Source organism: Rattus rattus, chromosome 6 (assembly GCF_011064425.1).
Source record: "Rattus rattus isolate New Zealand chromosome 6, Rrattus_CSIRO_v1, whole genome shotgun sequence".
NCBI lineage: Eukaryota > Metazoa > Chordata > Mammalia > Rodentia > Muridae > Rattus > Rattus rattus.
Window position 1 is genome coordinate 106,356,471 of NC_046159.1, and position 16,501 is coordinate 106,372,971.

The following is a 16,501-nucleotide window of genomic DNA, read 5'->3' on the forward strand; positions in this document are numbered from 1 at the left end:
AAAGGGATAGAGCCCTCCCTGACAGCCATGGCTCCACCTCATCCTGTCCTCCTTTAGGCCCACAGTTTTCCAGTACAGCAGGGCTTTTGCCTCCAGATGCACCTACTAAAGTAGGTGTCTTACATACTCCAACCGCCACCCTCCCCTGGTTCATCTCCTTATTCACAACAAGACTTAATACCTAGAAGAACATTTTTTCCTTCAATGTTTCCTCTCACTTTTGGTATTTATGAACTATAAAATTTCCTCTAGCTTCCTTGACACAAAAATGATATGTAAATCTCACTGGCTAGATTACTGAAAATAAACAATAAGACAGCAAAAGGTGAAGAAGAACTCGGTTCTAAGCTACAGGCTGCAGGCTGCACTGAGCATCTGAGGTTGAAGACAGGCCTTGCCTCTGCAGGCGTGTGGGGAGGGACAATGGGTAGCAGATGGCTGTGCTAGGTTAGCAAGGCACTTACCACCTTGAGTTGATGCTTGCCATGGTATTAACAGCAGCCTAACAACTACTGAGCATTTTCCTAAACAGTGTGAAGAAGCTTATAAACACTAAAAGAACCAAAAAGATAAAGCATTTCTCCTATGAATAGAAAACTGGTATTTTAGGAAATAAAAATATAAAATTAAAAAACGTGGCCACCAAAATGTGGTTTTGTTTCGTTTAAAGTCGATGAAGGAAGGATTCTGGTTTTATATAAATTAAAGCAAGATGGAATTCAACAGCCTTATTCAACCTCCATTTCCAGCAAAATACCACACAACATTAACTCTCTTTGCATAAGACAAATGGAAAGGGGCTGCAATGGATCACAACCACTGTGTATTTAACAAGATGGAGATGAACAAAGAAACTTCTGCAGAAACACTGATGCCTGGCTTCCGAGATGCATTTGCATAAAAAGTGTTTTAGAATACGTTATTTCATTAGGGTTAGGCCAGAGAACGTGCCTGTTAGGAATGGATGGAGATTTTGCCTGAGTTTTGCTTAAGGACCGCCACAGCAGTCTTAAGGTATAAAAGAACAATGATGTTGCCTCTGAAACAGATGTCACTAATATCTCGGTGAACTTTCAGACACATAAGAATCATGAATGCCTTAAGGAATAATTTAATAATAATTTAATAATATCCTTTTTAAAGTTCCAAGCCCCTGGAAGCAACAATGCTAATTTCATCTCTGAATGACTGTGGTTAACTCAAGAGAATTAATTCTTGAGGAGTTTTAAGGCACCTAATAACTATCAGAAACTAGCTACCAGAGGTCAGCTCAGAACTGTCATTCACTTGGATTCCTGGCCCAAGAATTTAGTAATATGGTTTATCCCAAAATTTAGTATCTGATCTAGTAATATGGTTTATCCCAAATTGCTGTTTTCTCCATAATATTTTATTTCATAATAAAGAATTTGGGCCAAAAAGAAATGTAGATTTTAGCTTTTATAAAATAGGATTATGGAATAGAGGAAAAGAAAACAACAAATGCCAAAACATGAACCATTCATTTGCTTCTTACTAGCCCATGTACCCTGCCTACTAAACCAAAGAAAAGGAAAAGAAAAAAGAAAAGAAAAATCTTTAAAATACTAAATAAAAAAGTAAACAAATAAATACATAAAGGAGGAGGAAAAATAAACAAAAAAAGAAGAGAAGGAAAAAAAACCCTCTACTGCTGACTCCTTCCTCACAAAAACCTATTTAGAATTTCCTAAGGCAAGGAGCTTTCTGCTTCTACTGATGTAATCTACGCTCGTGAATTCTGGAAACAGCTGAGGCAATAGAAGAGGAAGAGGTCAAAATCCTATGAAAGACACAATGTTTTTAGGGCAACTATAATGAGAGCTGCAGGAAAGTTATTGATCTGTGCCCTTTGCTTTATTCCAGTATATATTATAGTAATGTTATTTCCCTATGAAAGTTCAGTCTATTCATCTGGGCACTTGCAACACCACAGCAAATAGCAAAGCAGAATTTTCGAGTATTCATTAGCAAAGAGCCAAAAGGTCTTTGCAGAAATCCAGGCACCAAGCTAAGAAAGCAGGAAAGTCAAGTTCAGTCCTGACTTACTGGCTAGCTTCTCGGAAGCACATGAGTGATGAAACACAGGAGGACTGAAGAAGGCACCAATAACAAACACGTGCTGGTATGCAGATGCATGTGTGTTATATCCTTACTAAGCATTATAGCCATTACCCTCACTGCAGCAGACAGCCCTGCAAGGTACCAGGAGCTACAACACTATCAGATCTCTACAGAACCCACGCTCTTCAACCATCTGCTCTGATGCATTCCAGAATGGCGGGCAGGAAGACAGTACTTGGAGGGGGGTTTTTTCTTTTTTTCTTATTTTTTTGTTTTTCCTTTACCAATTATAGTACTTTTAAATTAATTTCATAAGAGAATTACTTTCAAAGTGTTTCTAAGTCAGTATCAGTGTTATTTAGATATACAAAGAGAATTCAGAAAATATGAATAGAATGTATCAGCTTTTCCAAAATATTAAAATAAATCTGAGAAAAGTCTAGGCAGAGTTAGTAGTCTTTTTCCTTAATTCTGTTTAATGTCTGTCTTTAAAATGTATGCATGTCAAGCAAAAACAGTCGCATCTCCATAGTAGCACATTAAGAAAAGTATCACCCTTCATGCATTACCATCTCCCACGCACATCCATTTGAACAAAGGAGAAAATTACTTTTTTCCTCATATGACTTATTTTTCTTTGAAACAGTGTCTCCCTGTGTAACCTAGGCTGGCCATGAACTCCAGATCTTCTTGCCTAGACTTCTGAGCACTGAGATTATAATTACACACCAGCACATCCGCTTGCCTTCTATTCTCCAATGAACCTGAACTTTTCACTCATGTTTTCCTCCCATACCATTCCAGCCTTACATGCCTGGTGTGTGCGTTGGGGGACGAGGGTAGAAATGAAGGAGGCAGGAGTGAAAGAAATCACTTTATAATCAATCTGATTTTTTTTTTAACTAAGTCCTAATTTCAAATGCTATCATACAATCCTGGACTACTCTTCACTAAAATCCTATCTGACAAACATGTTCTCCCAGTTATACCCAGTTATAATAGCCACAACTTAGGATTATAACAGAATTGCCATGTTCTCCAATGAACTAAAAACTTTGAAATTCAAATCCTATTTATTAAGGAAATGCATAAATTTCTGATATTTTTCCATTCACATGTATCGCCACACAATGAGGAGGAAAACACAGGACAGTGGAAAGAACACTGACTTTAGAATCAAAGTAGTCTTGTACTCAAATCCAAAACTAGTCAGCCAGCAAGCATAAGCTTGGGCTAACCACCATCCCTGAGTCTCAGCTCTTCTAACTGTAAGATGTGGACACTCAGAACTAGCTCACAGAGTAGTAGTAAAAGCTGAATGAAACAATATCCATAAATATCTCAACAACAACCTGACCCATGTTCAACAATTGCTTGATTCTTATTTGCCATTGATTTATTAACATACGTGATAATAAGCAGTCTCAATTACAAACAGGTTTGTATCTCTCATTCCTTGTCAGTATAGATGGACACTAAACCTTCTCAACAATGGAAAGCAGGAAAGACAATGCCTGGCCTGAGTATGTATAGAATACAGTATCCTCAGAAAACATCCCAACAGAACATAAGCTATTTACTCTCCACCTGGGAAGTGTACAGCAAAAAGACACCAAGCCCAGGCTAGACCTACCTTGGCTGGTTGTCCACGGTGAGGCTCTCTCCCCTCTGATAGGCACTGTCTGCCACCTGGGTGGTTGACCTCTTCACAATCTGCTTTAGCTCCTGCTCCAAACGCTCTTTAATGGCTTTAACGGTCTCAGGGATCTTCTTCAGTCTGGCCAGCCCCTGAATAAGAATTCCCATGAAAAGAGTGCTGTTCTCCTCAGGATCACAGTCCAAGTCCTCTTTGATGTCCTGCAGGTTCATCTCCCTCACTGCAGAAGAAAACAACACCTAAATATCAGAACCAGTTTCCACACTAATTCAGCAGCAGCGTAGACTAATGAAGATCATTGCTTTGATTATTCTGTTAATGAATTGGAGAAATTTTATGTTAAATTAAGTTACAAAGTAATATGCAACAGCCCCCAATTCAAACCAATTGGTAATGGTTTGTCAAGAAATAAAATGCACAAGCAATTATATAGGAAGATGTAAATCTCCAGATGTATACAGACTACTCAGACCCAGTCTGTTGATAAATTAAGTCCATGGTACACGCTGTCTCTAAATTACAATACATGGCATTTCAGGAGAACTTTAAAGTCTTAAACCCAAGCCTCAACTTTCTACTCATTAGTTAGAGGTGATAAACAGTGAAAATAAAAGATGTTATAAATATATAGAGAGGCAAAAGTACATGACTACAACAAACAAAAACAAATGAAAAGAAGTATATGACAACATACATATATGAGAAGAGTTTGAGAGAAAAAATGATATTGACAAGGTATTAAATAACAAAAAAGCCATCATATTTGTCTTTAAACATATGTGTGACCCACAACATGTAATGCCAGCTACTGAGGGACTGAGACATAGGGATGAAATTTAAAAGTAACCTTGGGTTAGACAGCAAATCCCAGACAGCCTAGCATACATACTGAGACCTTGCTATAAAAGTGAGTGAGACAGAAAGAGAGTATGTAGCGGGGTAGTGATTATCTTTCACAGACATCTATAATAGTCAAGAAAAACCTTCTTGTAAGTTATATATGCCAAATATCCCTATAGATCTTTATTTTATAGCCTTTACCCAAACCATCTGGTCTTAAAAAAGAGGAAATAGCCTCAAACTATGAGTAGTTCTCACCTCTGAGAGTAGTTGGGGAAAAGGATTAGCTGATGATGTGAGATATTTGTCCCTACTAAAACCTGTATTATAAACGTCATGTAGAAGGGGAGAGAGGGCTCAGCAATCACGAGGACTGGAGTCTGTGTTCCAGCATCCATAACAACCTAGATATCCCTGCAAATGCCTGTTAAGGCCTAGCTATCAAGCCAGACAAAGACACACAAGAAAGCCACAAACTAAACCAGCATTTATTATAAACAGTACTTCTCAACTGCGTATCTATATACCCATAAAGTTTCTTTATTCACAGCATTCATTATTATAATGGCAGCATTGTCTGCAGTCACCAAATTTAGAATCATCCCAGTTGCTCGCCACATGAACAGATAGTGAGTTATATAAACAATGACATATCATTCCACTTTAAACGACAAAAACCCGACACATGGCAATACAAATACATCTAGAATACATCATGCTAAGTGAAATGAGACTTTCACAAAAGACAAATACTTAATGATTCCACTTATAGTGAGGTACTTAGAGTGGTCAAATTCCTAGAAACAGAGTAGAAGGTAGACTGTCACAGGCAAGGAGAGCGTAATCACTTTTTAATAGATACTGAGTTTGAGTTTTACAAGGTAAAAAGAGTTATACAGAAGGATGAAGGTACTGTCTCCACACTCTGTAAATATACTTAATACTACTGATCTATATTTTTTAATATTTTATGCCTAAAAATTATCTTAATAATGTCTATATTTTAACATAAAATATGCACTTAAATATGAACCAAAGGTATTTTAGTAGCAAGTAAGATATAATTACTTATACAAGCTCACTCTTATGAATAAATCCTCAATATGTTTTATCCATGATGTCTTACGAGACTCACTAGGAGTACAGAAAACATATGCATAGGACAATCCTTACAACAGTGTGTTTGATAATGCAGTGTTCAGTAAGTGTACTGTTTAATACTAATAAAACTACAAGTAGAACCCAAAGGTTTAGCTTGAAGGATGAAAATCTGAAGACAAGTTTTTAAAACATCACCAATACTTCCAAATGTAATGTTATAAAAACATGCATTTCAGCTCCTGGTTTTGTTTTATACATGAAGAAGTAGGATACCTCAGGCCACAGAAATACTCTATCTAGCAAATCCAATCCCACAGCAAAGCTACGACAGTTCTCAGCAGCAGGGAGCCACCTCAAATCAGACGGAATAGGGGAAATGGAGCTGAACTATGAGAAGAGCTTCAGGCAAGAGGAAAAGTAATGGAAATTTACCTGCTCAAAATGCTCTTTGTGAAAAGTGCGCCTATGAGCCACAAACAGGACACATACAAAGTGCCACCTAGACTTCACAATACTACCCAGGGTGGCCAATGATGATGTAAATGTAGTTTCAGACAATCTGGCCTGCAATGACATGGCATACAGCTACTTGTATGCACACTGATTGTAGAGCTATCTCATTAAAAAGCAACACAGAAGCAAGATTTGAAAATTGAAATGCCATGGCCACAAACAGAACATCAGTTAAAGACATAGATTTCTGTCGTCCCCTGAAATCTTCTAGAGCATAAACACTTATCAGTACAATATTAATTGATTTATAGTATCTATTTCACTTATATCCGCTGAAAATTAAAAGGCAATGTAAAAGGATACTATAATCAACCCTGACTAGTCTAATATTCAAACACCTACAAGGTCAGAGTATTACTGGAAAAAAGTACAAAATTAATTTAACTGAAATTCAATAAGGGTTCGCCCAACAATCAGAACAGACCTGTGCATCTTTCCAACTGCTGATCCACATCACTCCCAAGCACCTGATTTACTACAGTGGATAGGTAAGGACATTATAGGTATTAGACATTTAAAGCTAAACATATTTTACTTTCATCTCCATTCTCCTACCTTTGAATTTTATTTTGTTAAAGATTCTAAAGCTGAAGATGAATCAAATGTAGTTTTAAGACTCTGACGACCAGACAGGCTAAGGCTACATACTAAAGAATGGGGATGGGTTCCCCTGCATTCTTTCTTCTATAACCCTGCTGTCTGCGTGCGCATTTACTATTATACGCACCACTTTGTTGATACAGACGTAAGTGGCTATGGAGAGTGAGAACTGAGGGCAAGCACTGAACCACAGAAGAAGGGTTCCACCTGACTGACTGATGAAAGAAGTAACGAGAAGATATCTAAGAGGTTTTCAAGCTCTAGAATTCCATATTTACCTTAACCATGGATCTCTGGTTACATGGTTTAGAGCCACTTATCTGTATACTGTATTACAGACAGCACATTTTAAAAAAAAAAAAAAATCACAGAGAAGGCCCAGCATACCTGAAATAATCACAAGTTAGAGACAACCCAAGGGTTATACAGAGAGATACTACCACACAGAAATAGAACAAAAGAGTGCAAGTAAACAAGGTGGAAAAACCTATTCATGACGCTAAATACTTTTTGTTTAATGACTCTGCACATTAATACAGAAAAAAATCTAGACCATGAGTTCATGGCTGCTTTCTTTCTTCAATACTTGTAAGATAAAATCAGCAATTTGTATCATGGCTTACCGCACACATCATAAAACTGCAGAAGACAAGGCCCTTTAATTCACTGTTGAATATGCCATATCATACCATTTAGAACGTGCTGTTTGTACATGTTAATTGGAGCATGATACAATGACGGTGTACTATAGAAACTCTTCAGAGATGTCATTCATTATATTATGCACAATATATAAATTGTGCAATGTTACCATACAGAAAAAGATTTCAATCTATATAATTTGAATTGCATGTTATATTTAAACAATATTAGCTCTATATAAGAACTGTCTGCCAGTACTGAGCAAAATTCAATATTAAAAGGAGCCTTTGTAACAACAATTAATAAAAATGAGGAGCAAGAATTTGAAACATAGAAATGAGGGTTAGGAGGGGTAAGAGAAGGGGGAAATGATTTAATTATACTATGATCTCAAAAAATAAGAAAAGTAAAACAAACTAAAGAGCCTTTGAAAAAGTTGCCAAGCCTAATTAGACCACTAAACTATCAAACAAATTACCTGTCTACAAAGCTACACCACAGACGGGAACCTGGCAATACTGACAATATTTTTGAAAACTATTATAAAAAATGCCAGTAAAAAGTAATTTGTGTGCTTCAAAAATCACACTATAATTCATATTCCTAAGATATCCAATTTGCTTATTACATAATTACACATAAAATATAACTCAATAAATTAAAAGGAAATAGTCTGTCTCAAAATAGAGAGAACAGTACTGATGACAAGAAATGCAAACAATGAACAGAGCCAGGGTGTGGAGCCTGTAATTCATCAAAGACAGAAGAAAGCTGGGAGCAGCTCGTCTGCGTTAACAGATTCTCAGTATTCTCCCCTGGCCTACAGTATCCATTCACCATGGGTGCCATAAGCCCAAACCAAACCAAGCTCCTACCTTCAGCTAAGCGGCTACAGGACCTCCCCAGATTCTCGTCCTCTAATCTTTGTGAAAGTTCTTGATCAAATATGTATCTTAGACACCACTCCAGTCACCAATGAAAAATTTACTTCTTACATGTTTTGTTCTAATTAACGCACCCACTGGTGCAGAGAACAGTAGCTGACACACTGGCTGCCTCTGGAGTACAGAATCTTGATTAGGGTCTTTCAAATGTTAACTAACTACCCCTGGAGTGTAGAATCCTGATTAAGGTACTTCAACTGCGTTAGCTGAGAACCCCTAAGGTGCAGATTAAATTACCTTAAAGAAACCTACAGACAATAAAATACCCCACTCCAGAAAAGAGGCTGCCTAAAAGGAGACTAAGTAAGGTAGACAGAACACAGATATCAACTCACAGGAGAGGAACCACCCTGCTGACTTGAAAGCCTTGAGTGTACACTCATTAGAACTAGTGTTGGTCAAGAATGGAAGATGGCAAGTTTGTTTAAAGCAATGATAGGAAATATTTTTAAATTATTTTTTATTTACTTTTATTATGTGCAAGTTTGGGGGTGTTAGATTCCCCCAGAACTGGAGTTACAGGCAGTTGTGAGCTGCTATGTGGGTGCTGGGAATTGAAGCCAGGTCCTATGAAAGAACAGCCAATGCTCTTAACCACTGAGCCATCTCTGTGATAGTATTTTTAAAACAAAACAAAAAATTACCTACTTGAGTCCTTTCCTCACGGACAGAGCTTGATGCCTATTGGGTCAGTTAGAGGAAGGACCTGTGAAAGTCCAGAGTCCATCAAGAAGGCTGCTAACGGAAAGCCGGCATACAGCATAAGGATAAGAACAGAGGGGTAAACTGATAGATAGCACACAGTAATAACCACTAAAATGTATTGGGTCCTAGTCCACTCTCAGTATTCCTTATGTTCAGTAATTTGGATAGACAGCAAGACACAACAAAAGTGTGAGAAATCAAAGTCCTATGATTTTAGGTCTGATTACCTCTACACTTTCAGGGTAATGATCTCAATCAAATCACTTACTCTTACATTATCCCTACTCCTTTATCTGTAAGGTGAAAAGTTTATTATCAGTTTCACAGAGTCGTGAATAAATTAAACATTAAAGGAAACAGTATATCAAAACTCAATACTAAATATATTCAAAAAATGTATATTGAAGACTTCCAGCTTCGTGAATGTGATAAGATAGCTTGAAAATACAAATTGCTCCAAATTGAAAACAACCATAAATAAAAATAATAACCATATGTACTTTTAGAAATTGGTGTCTCATACTCAACCCTGCCTTTATATTGTCAAGTTTGACTGGGCATGCATGAGTGATGTGGGGAAAACACACCTTCAGTGGGAATGTGAAGGTCAGGGGCCAACGTTGTGGAGTCCATCATCTCCTTCCAACTACCAAAACAATTTAAAAGTAAATAAATAAATCTATCTGGACTTTGTTATACTAACAGAAGAGGGAGCCAATAAACTGAAAAGTCTATGAGTATTCTATACCACAAAAAAAAAGAGGAAAAAAATGATGAACGAATTTATACCGATGTACCAAAAGACACTCAGAAAACCCAACAAACATGAATATACATAAATAAAGATACACAAGAAAACAAGAACATAACATCCTGGAATGATATATTCAAATAAAAATGTGAAGATATGAAGAAATCAGAAATCAGAAATCTAAATACAGACACGAATAAAATATAGAAAGACATGAGAAGTGACCAAAGTCAGGGAAAAAGTGAAAGGAAAGGAGAGTTATTGCAGACATTTAAAGGACAGAGTTTAAAATATCCATGAAAAAATTAAAGACATTTCATTAAAAAATGATTCAGAAAAATGTAGGGAAGAAAATAAGAGATTAAAAAGATGAAAGAGAAAGTAGATTAAAAGAAAGCACAGCAAAAAAAAAAAAAACCTAACATTAGTGAGAAAGACAGAAACAAACATTAAAATAGACTCATACAAAATTACAAATCAAGATTTTACCAAAAACTTTCTTTAATTTTTTAACTTACAAAAAAGGCTATTGGGTACCTGAGAAAATCTAACCAAAATAACCAACTCTAACACATACCTAGGTGAAACTAGTAAATATCTCAAATTAAAGAGAAAATCTAGCAGATTTCTAGCAGACATCAACATGGTCCTCTGGCCCCAGGTGCTCAGAGGGCTAAGGCAGGGGGTGACAACAGCCAGTTGCTCAAAGCACTATTTTTTTACCTATTAGATTAAAACAGTGACAAGCATAGCAGATTTTATGTTAGAAAGGCGGCTGAGAAACAAGCCCCTCTCACTGGCAATGGGAAGCCAGCCTTGCACTATTCTGCTAAAGGATGACCTTACACACCTCCTAAAGTACATCCACATGTCCTTACCTGGCACTCCATACAAGTTTCTCTAAGTAGATCAGAGCATTAAGCATAAGAACAAAATGATAGAACTCACAGATGAATACTGGACGAAAGCCTCAGCAATACATTCAACAAGCATTTCCTACATAGGACGGCATTAAATGCACAGGCGGAAAAAAGGAAGACAGTGGGACTTGGTCAGAATTTGAGCAAAAGATCCACAAAGGACAGCCAACATAAAAAAAAAGGCAATCTACTTTCAAACACAGGAAAGTACTGGAAGTTTATATCTCTGAAGAAGAGCTAATCTAAAATAAGAAACACAATTTGATAATAAGAGAACAAATAACCCAATTACAAAGTCGGCAAAGGACAGGTGTAAACACTCCTCAAGGATGACAAACAAATACGCAGTAAGCACACAAAAAGATGCTCGACCTCACTAATCATTAGGGAAACGCAAATTAAAAACTACAATCAGATATAACCTCAGACCAATTAAGATGTCTGCTATCAGGAAGGAAAACAGAAAATGACAACTGTGAAGAAACAGAGCCCATATGCACTGTTGATAAGAACAAACACGTACAACTGTAGTGAAAATGTGACTCTCTTCCTCGGAAAAACGGGGGAAAAAAGAATCACCGTATGATCCAGCAACTCCATTTCTAGATACACATTCCAAAGACCTAACAGGACGGGAAAGAAAATGTTTACATCATAACACTGCTGCTGTGCCATGACCTAGAAGCAACCCAAGTGTCCATCAACACATGTGTGAACAAGCACATCGCGGCTCTAAGCAATGCAAGTGCTCAGCCTTGAGGAGGAAGGACGCTCTGACTCGTTACAGTTTGGCTACAGATTGTGCTGAACTAAGTACAAGCACTGTGATTCCAATGATGCGCAGAGTACAGAGTAGTCACGGTCCCAGAAACGGCGAGCTCGATGCTAGTTGTCAGGAGTGAAGGAGAGGAGGGAAGAGCAGCTGCTGCATAATGGGCACAGACGCTCAGTGGTCCAAGATGAAAGCTGCACGCACTGCACACACACGACACCTCTGAACGTGCACTGAGATGACGGGGACTCAGCATTTTAAGCAGAACAGAAGATATGTAAAGTTTTACAACAAAAACACCCTACAAAGACTTACCTCATGATTTGGCTTCCCTTTTAAATTTACTGGATCAAAGCGCTGCCAAGACTACGACAACAGATACTGAGATTTTCCTTGCACTCCTGCTAGAGTAATTTCCAAAAGATTTGCTGAAGTGAAAACACCAAACTATAGAGTTTGTAGAGGTAAGAAAGGTCACGATAAAAGATACATTTGTCTAATTGCTTGTTTAAAAAAAAGATAAAGGAGAAATGAAACTGGATTAGCAAGAAAGGCATAAGAGTTAGGGATGCCTGAAGAAGCGATACCCACCGGAGTGCTTTTATATAGCCGGGGTGTTTAATGTAAAGCTCATGTGACTATAAACTAAACCAAAGTATATGAGAGAAACCATGATCTAAAGGAACTGTAGTGAAATAAAAAGTAACTCAAGATGTTTGCAAACAATGCATGTGAGAGTTTGAATGAGGGCTGGAGAGATGGCTCAGTAGTTAAGAGCACTGACCGCTCCTCCAGAGGTCCTGAGTTCAAATCCCAGCAACCACATGGTGGCTCACAACCATCTGTAACGGGATCTGCTGCAGTGTACTATAGTATAATAAATAAATAAGTCTTTTAAAAGAGAGAGAGAGAATTTGAATGTAAGGACAGTCCACATGGGGCAAAAGTTCAAACACTTGGTGGCATTGTTAAGTAAATGTACGTGTGACCTTGCTGGAGGAAATGTGTCACTGGAGGCCTGCTTGAGAGTGTCAAGACTACTGTCATTTCAAGTTTGCTGTCTCCATGCTTGGGGCTCAGGATATAAGTTCTCAATGGTCCATTCACCATGACTGCCTGCTGCCACACTTCCTCACTGTGATGGTGAGAGATTCTTCCAAGTTCCCTTTGTCTTAGTGTTTATCACACCAATAGAAAAAATTCATTCACACCCTGAGCCATCTAGCATGCAATACAAGAGATTGTATACCTACTACTATACACTGTATATACTACTATATACCTACTTAGCAGTGCTTCACTCAATCACTGAGAGAAGCTGCATGAAGTCAGTGGAAGTTAACAGAGACCCACAACTGACTGTGCAGAGCGAGAGACTCTGAAGCACTCGATCCTAAATGAATGTCCTCATCAACCCCTGCACCTTGCCAAGGCTCAGGGATCGATTCAGAAGAGGTGGTTACAGGAGCTTGAGGGATGGATGGCTCCAAGTGAACAGAGTACTCCAGACACAACAGAACTAATGCACACATCAACTCACAGAGACCAGCAGAATGCATAAGACCTGCACACGTTCAAGCCAAACAGGGTCCCAGCAATGAGAGGGCAAGTGGGCACATGGTACCACACCTAACCAAAATGCTACTCCACTTGCAATTTATACACTACCAAAAGGAAAATTTTCTCCAATGGAGTCTCACTGGGTATATCAACCACACTCCAGGACAAACCCCACAAAATAAACTCCATGTTTTTTTCTTTTTCTTTTTTTTTTCTTTTTTGTTGGTTGTCTTATAGGTCTTATAATTGTTTTGATTTTGACCTTCATTATTGTGGGTTGCATTTAGTTTTTGGCTTTTTTGAGGAAGAGGAAAAAAAAGAATGAACATAAAACTGAGCAGATGAGGGAGTGAGAGGATATGGTATTCATACTTGGGAGTGGAATGAACATGATTCAAATATATTCTATGAAAAACACTTTGCGAATAAAAAAATTTTTTAAAAGTAATCATACACCAAGCCATATAACATAATAAAACCCTTACATTAAAGTTAATAAATTTGTTTTCGTTGTCATGAATTGATTTTCATAAAACTTCTGAAATTAACTTATGCACATATTATTATTATTTCAATAATTAAAATGTAAGATAGGTGCCACACCATTGGAGATATAAGAAAAGGAAAGGTTAGAATTGCAGTGAGTTTATTTCTATTGTAATAGAACTCACGTTTCAATATAAATGTATATACCCATACAGAGAAGTAAATGAACACAGATCTATATGTATGTATACATATATATTCACATATGTGCACATGTATGTGTATGCATGTAAATATAAACACAGATATATATCCATTATAAATGGATATGCTTTCTAGTTTTGTCATTTAAGAGAGATTACAGCAATAACACTCTAATAGAAATGTGTACAACTAGAGCACAGATCTCAATTTCAAAATTATTATTTTTCCAAGAAAAAGAACTACAGTTCCTTAGAGAGACTGCTAATTGGCAGATGAGGACAGGGTAAAAAGGAGATAAACTCCAAATGAGTTGCACTTCTGGAATGTAAGCAAGAATTAAAACCATGATGGTGGCATTTACTTAAAGATTGAGTGATTGAATAAATTAATAAATTAATAAATGCAGGGGAGATGATAGTTTGTCACTACATAATTCTATTTCTTCATGAAATATGAATACAGAAAAAGAAAATATGGATTTGCAAATTATCTTTGAAAAGTTTAGACAAGAATTAGCTTAGAATAAATGGTGCATATGAAACAATAAGAAAAAATGGGCAATGGAAAAGTTAAAATATCTCTGTAGCATATATATGAATTACCATAAGATCGAGCTTAAAGTCTAAAAAACTTTTTAAAATACAATCTACATGCAATATAAGTAAAAAAAAAAAATGAGTCACTAAAGAGGGGTGTGAAGAGGTGACTCATATACCTATGAGTTGAGCCAGAATGAGGTGGAATCCCCATTACCACCACCCCCCAAAAGAGCTAGAAGTGCTTTAATCACAGCAATGGAATGGAGAAGGGGTGGAACAGACAGGACATCTCCTGGAACATCCTGTGCTGTGATAAACGCTGCTGAGATAGATAGAAGGATGGATGGATGGATGGATGGATGGATGGATGGATGGATAGATGGATGGATGGGCAGGCCCAGGAAGTGGCACTATTTGGAAGTGTGGCCTGGTTCGAGTAGGTGTGGTCTTGTTGGAGTAGGTGTGTCACTGTGGGTATGGGCTAAAGACCTTCATCCTACTTGCCTAGAAGTCAGTTTTCCTCTAGCAGCCTTCAGATGAAGATGTAGACCTCTCAGCTCCTCCTGCACCATGCCTGCCTGGTTGCTGCCATGCTCTCCCCTTACGATAATGGACTGAACCTCAGAACCTGTAAGCCAGCCCCAATTAAATGTCCTGTATAAGAGTTGCCTTGGTCATGGTGTCTGCTCACAGCAGTAAAGCCCTAACTAAGACACTCATCTACAAGGAAAAGGAGGTTCCATCATCTTCAACCAAGCCAAGTAAGGAAAAGAGGTGAGTGTACCTCTGCTTAATCACCAAGAATGAAAACACAGACTCCGTTATATTAAACACCCACAGTGGCTCGTGTGTCTGAATACCTAGTGCCCAGCTGTTGACACTATCTACATAAGTTGTGAAATGGAGGCATGAGGGTCAGGTTACCACCTGACTGGGGATGTGAGTCACATCTGCCAGGACTCAGAAGCTATAGTCAAGAGTCACTTGCAACCATGCGCTCTACATCCTGATCAACCAAGACATGAATGAGTCACATTGCAAGCTCCTATGGTCACAAACCAGGCCTGTGCTATCTGCCAGGCCTTCTCATCACATTAGACTGTACCATCTGAAACTGTGGTTGGATGGACAGATGGACAGACAGACAGAATAAGGATGAGCTCCATATTTTATGAGAAACCTTGTCTTAAGGGAATAAAGTACAGACCAATAGAGGAGGACACTCGAAACCCTGGTCTCTGCCCATAGGTACAAGTATGCACACATGTACACATATATATGTATAAAAACACACTCATATACTTAATAAAAAAAGAGAAAAGAATCTTATTAGGGATTAGAAACATCGATTACAATCAAGACTTTCTCCATTACTCAAAATTATACTATATATTTCCTACCAAGTAAAATTAATAAACAAAAGACTTAAAAAAAAAAGGTGTCGGGCAAATAAGATTTTGACTTTAATAAACAAGATAAAGAATTCTTAATTATAAAAACTGTGATTGTTTATATTCAAACTTAAGAAAAAATCCACAAATTTATTGTTCAAATAACTATTAGGACTTTTAAAATAATTCAGCAGATTTTAAGAAACAAGATAAACATGAAAAACATTTTACCTTTTTACCGATTCTTTGTGAGTTTCGTATCACACATCCTAATCCCACTCATCTCCATGTTCCTTCCTATATGTCCTCTGCCCTTACAATGCCCCCAAAAAGAAAATGGAAAACCCAAATAATGAATGAATGAAGCATAGAAAACATCTTGCCCTGGAAGCTGCAGCTTTGGGCAAATGCTCCAGTTCATAAATGAGGCTGGGGTGGGCCACTTCAAAGCCCTGGATCTAGACCTGGGTGGCAGCTGAGTTACCAGCCCACCAGCTCTCCCAATCCTGACCACCAGGGTAAGATCTGCAGCTACCACAGCAAGCTAACCCAATGCTCAGCTCTCAGGTCCTTACTCGGGCTGCTCACCCACGCCCAGGCCTCCAAAGCCAGCTCTACTGTGCTGTGCAGTGTTGGTGTGGGCTCACTCCCTGAGCGCTGTAACCTGCTAGGGGCTGTACCAGCTCTCCAGTTCTTACAACCTTAGAACCAGCTCTATGGACTGCCTCACGTGGAACATGAAAATTCTTAAGCCTTCCAGGAGTATAACAAAACAGAAAATATAACAGAAAAAA

General features: G+C 37.9%; 1 protein-coding gene across 1 annotated transcript in view; it reads right to left on the reverse strand.

Moving 5' to 3' along the window:
* The window catches only part of Exoc4 (exocyst complex component 4), a 725,423-nt gene that overhangs the window by 633,190 nt on the left and 75,732 nt on the right, over positions 1-16,501 (reverse strand). The window contains exon 6 of the mRNA XM_032906792.1: positions 3,716-3,959. Within this exon, the coding sequence (XP_032762683.1) occupies positions 3,716-3,959 (244 nt within the window). The remainder of the gene's footprint in view (positions 1-3,715; positions 3,960-16,501) is intronic.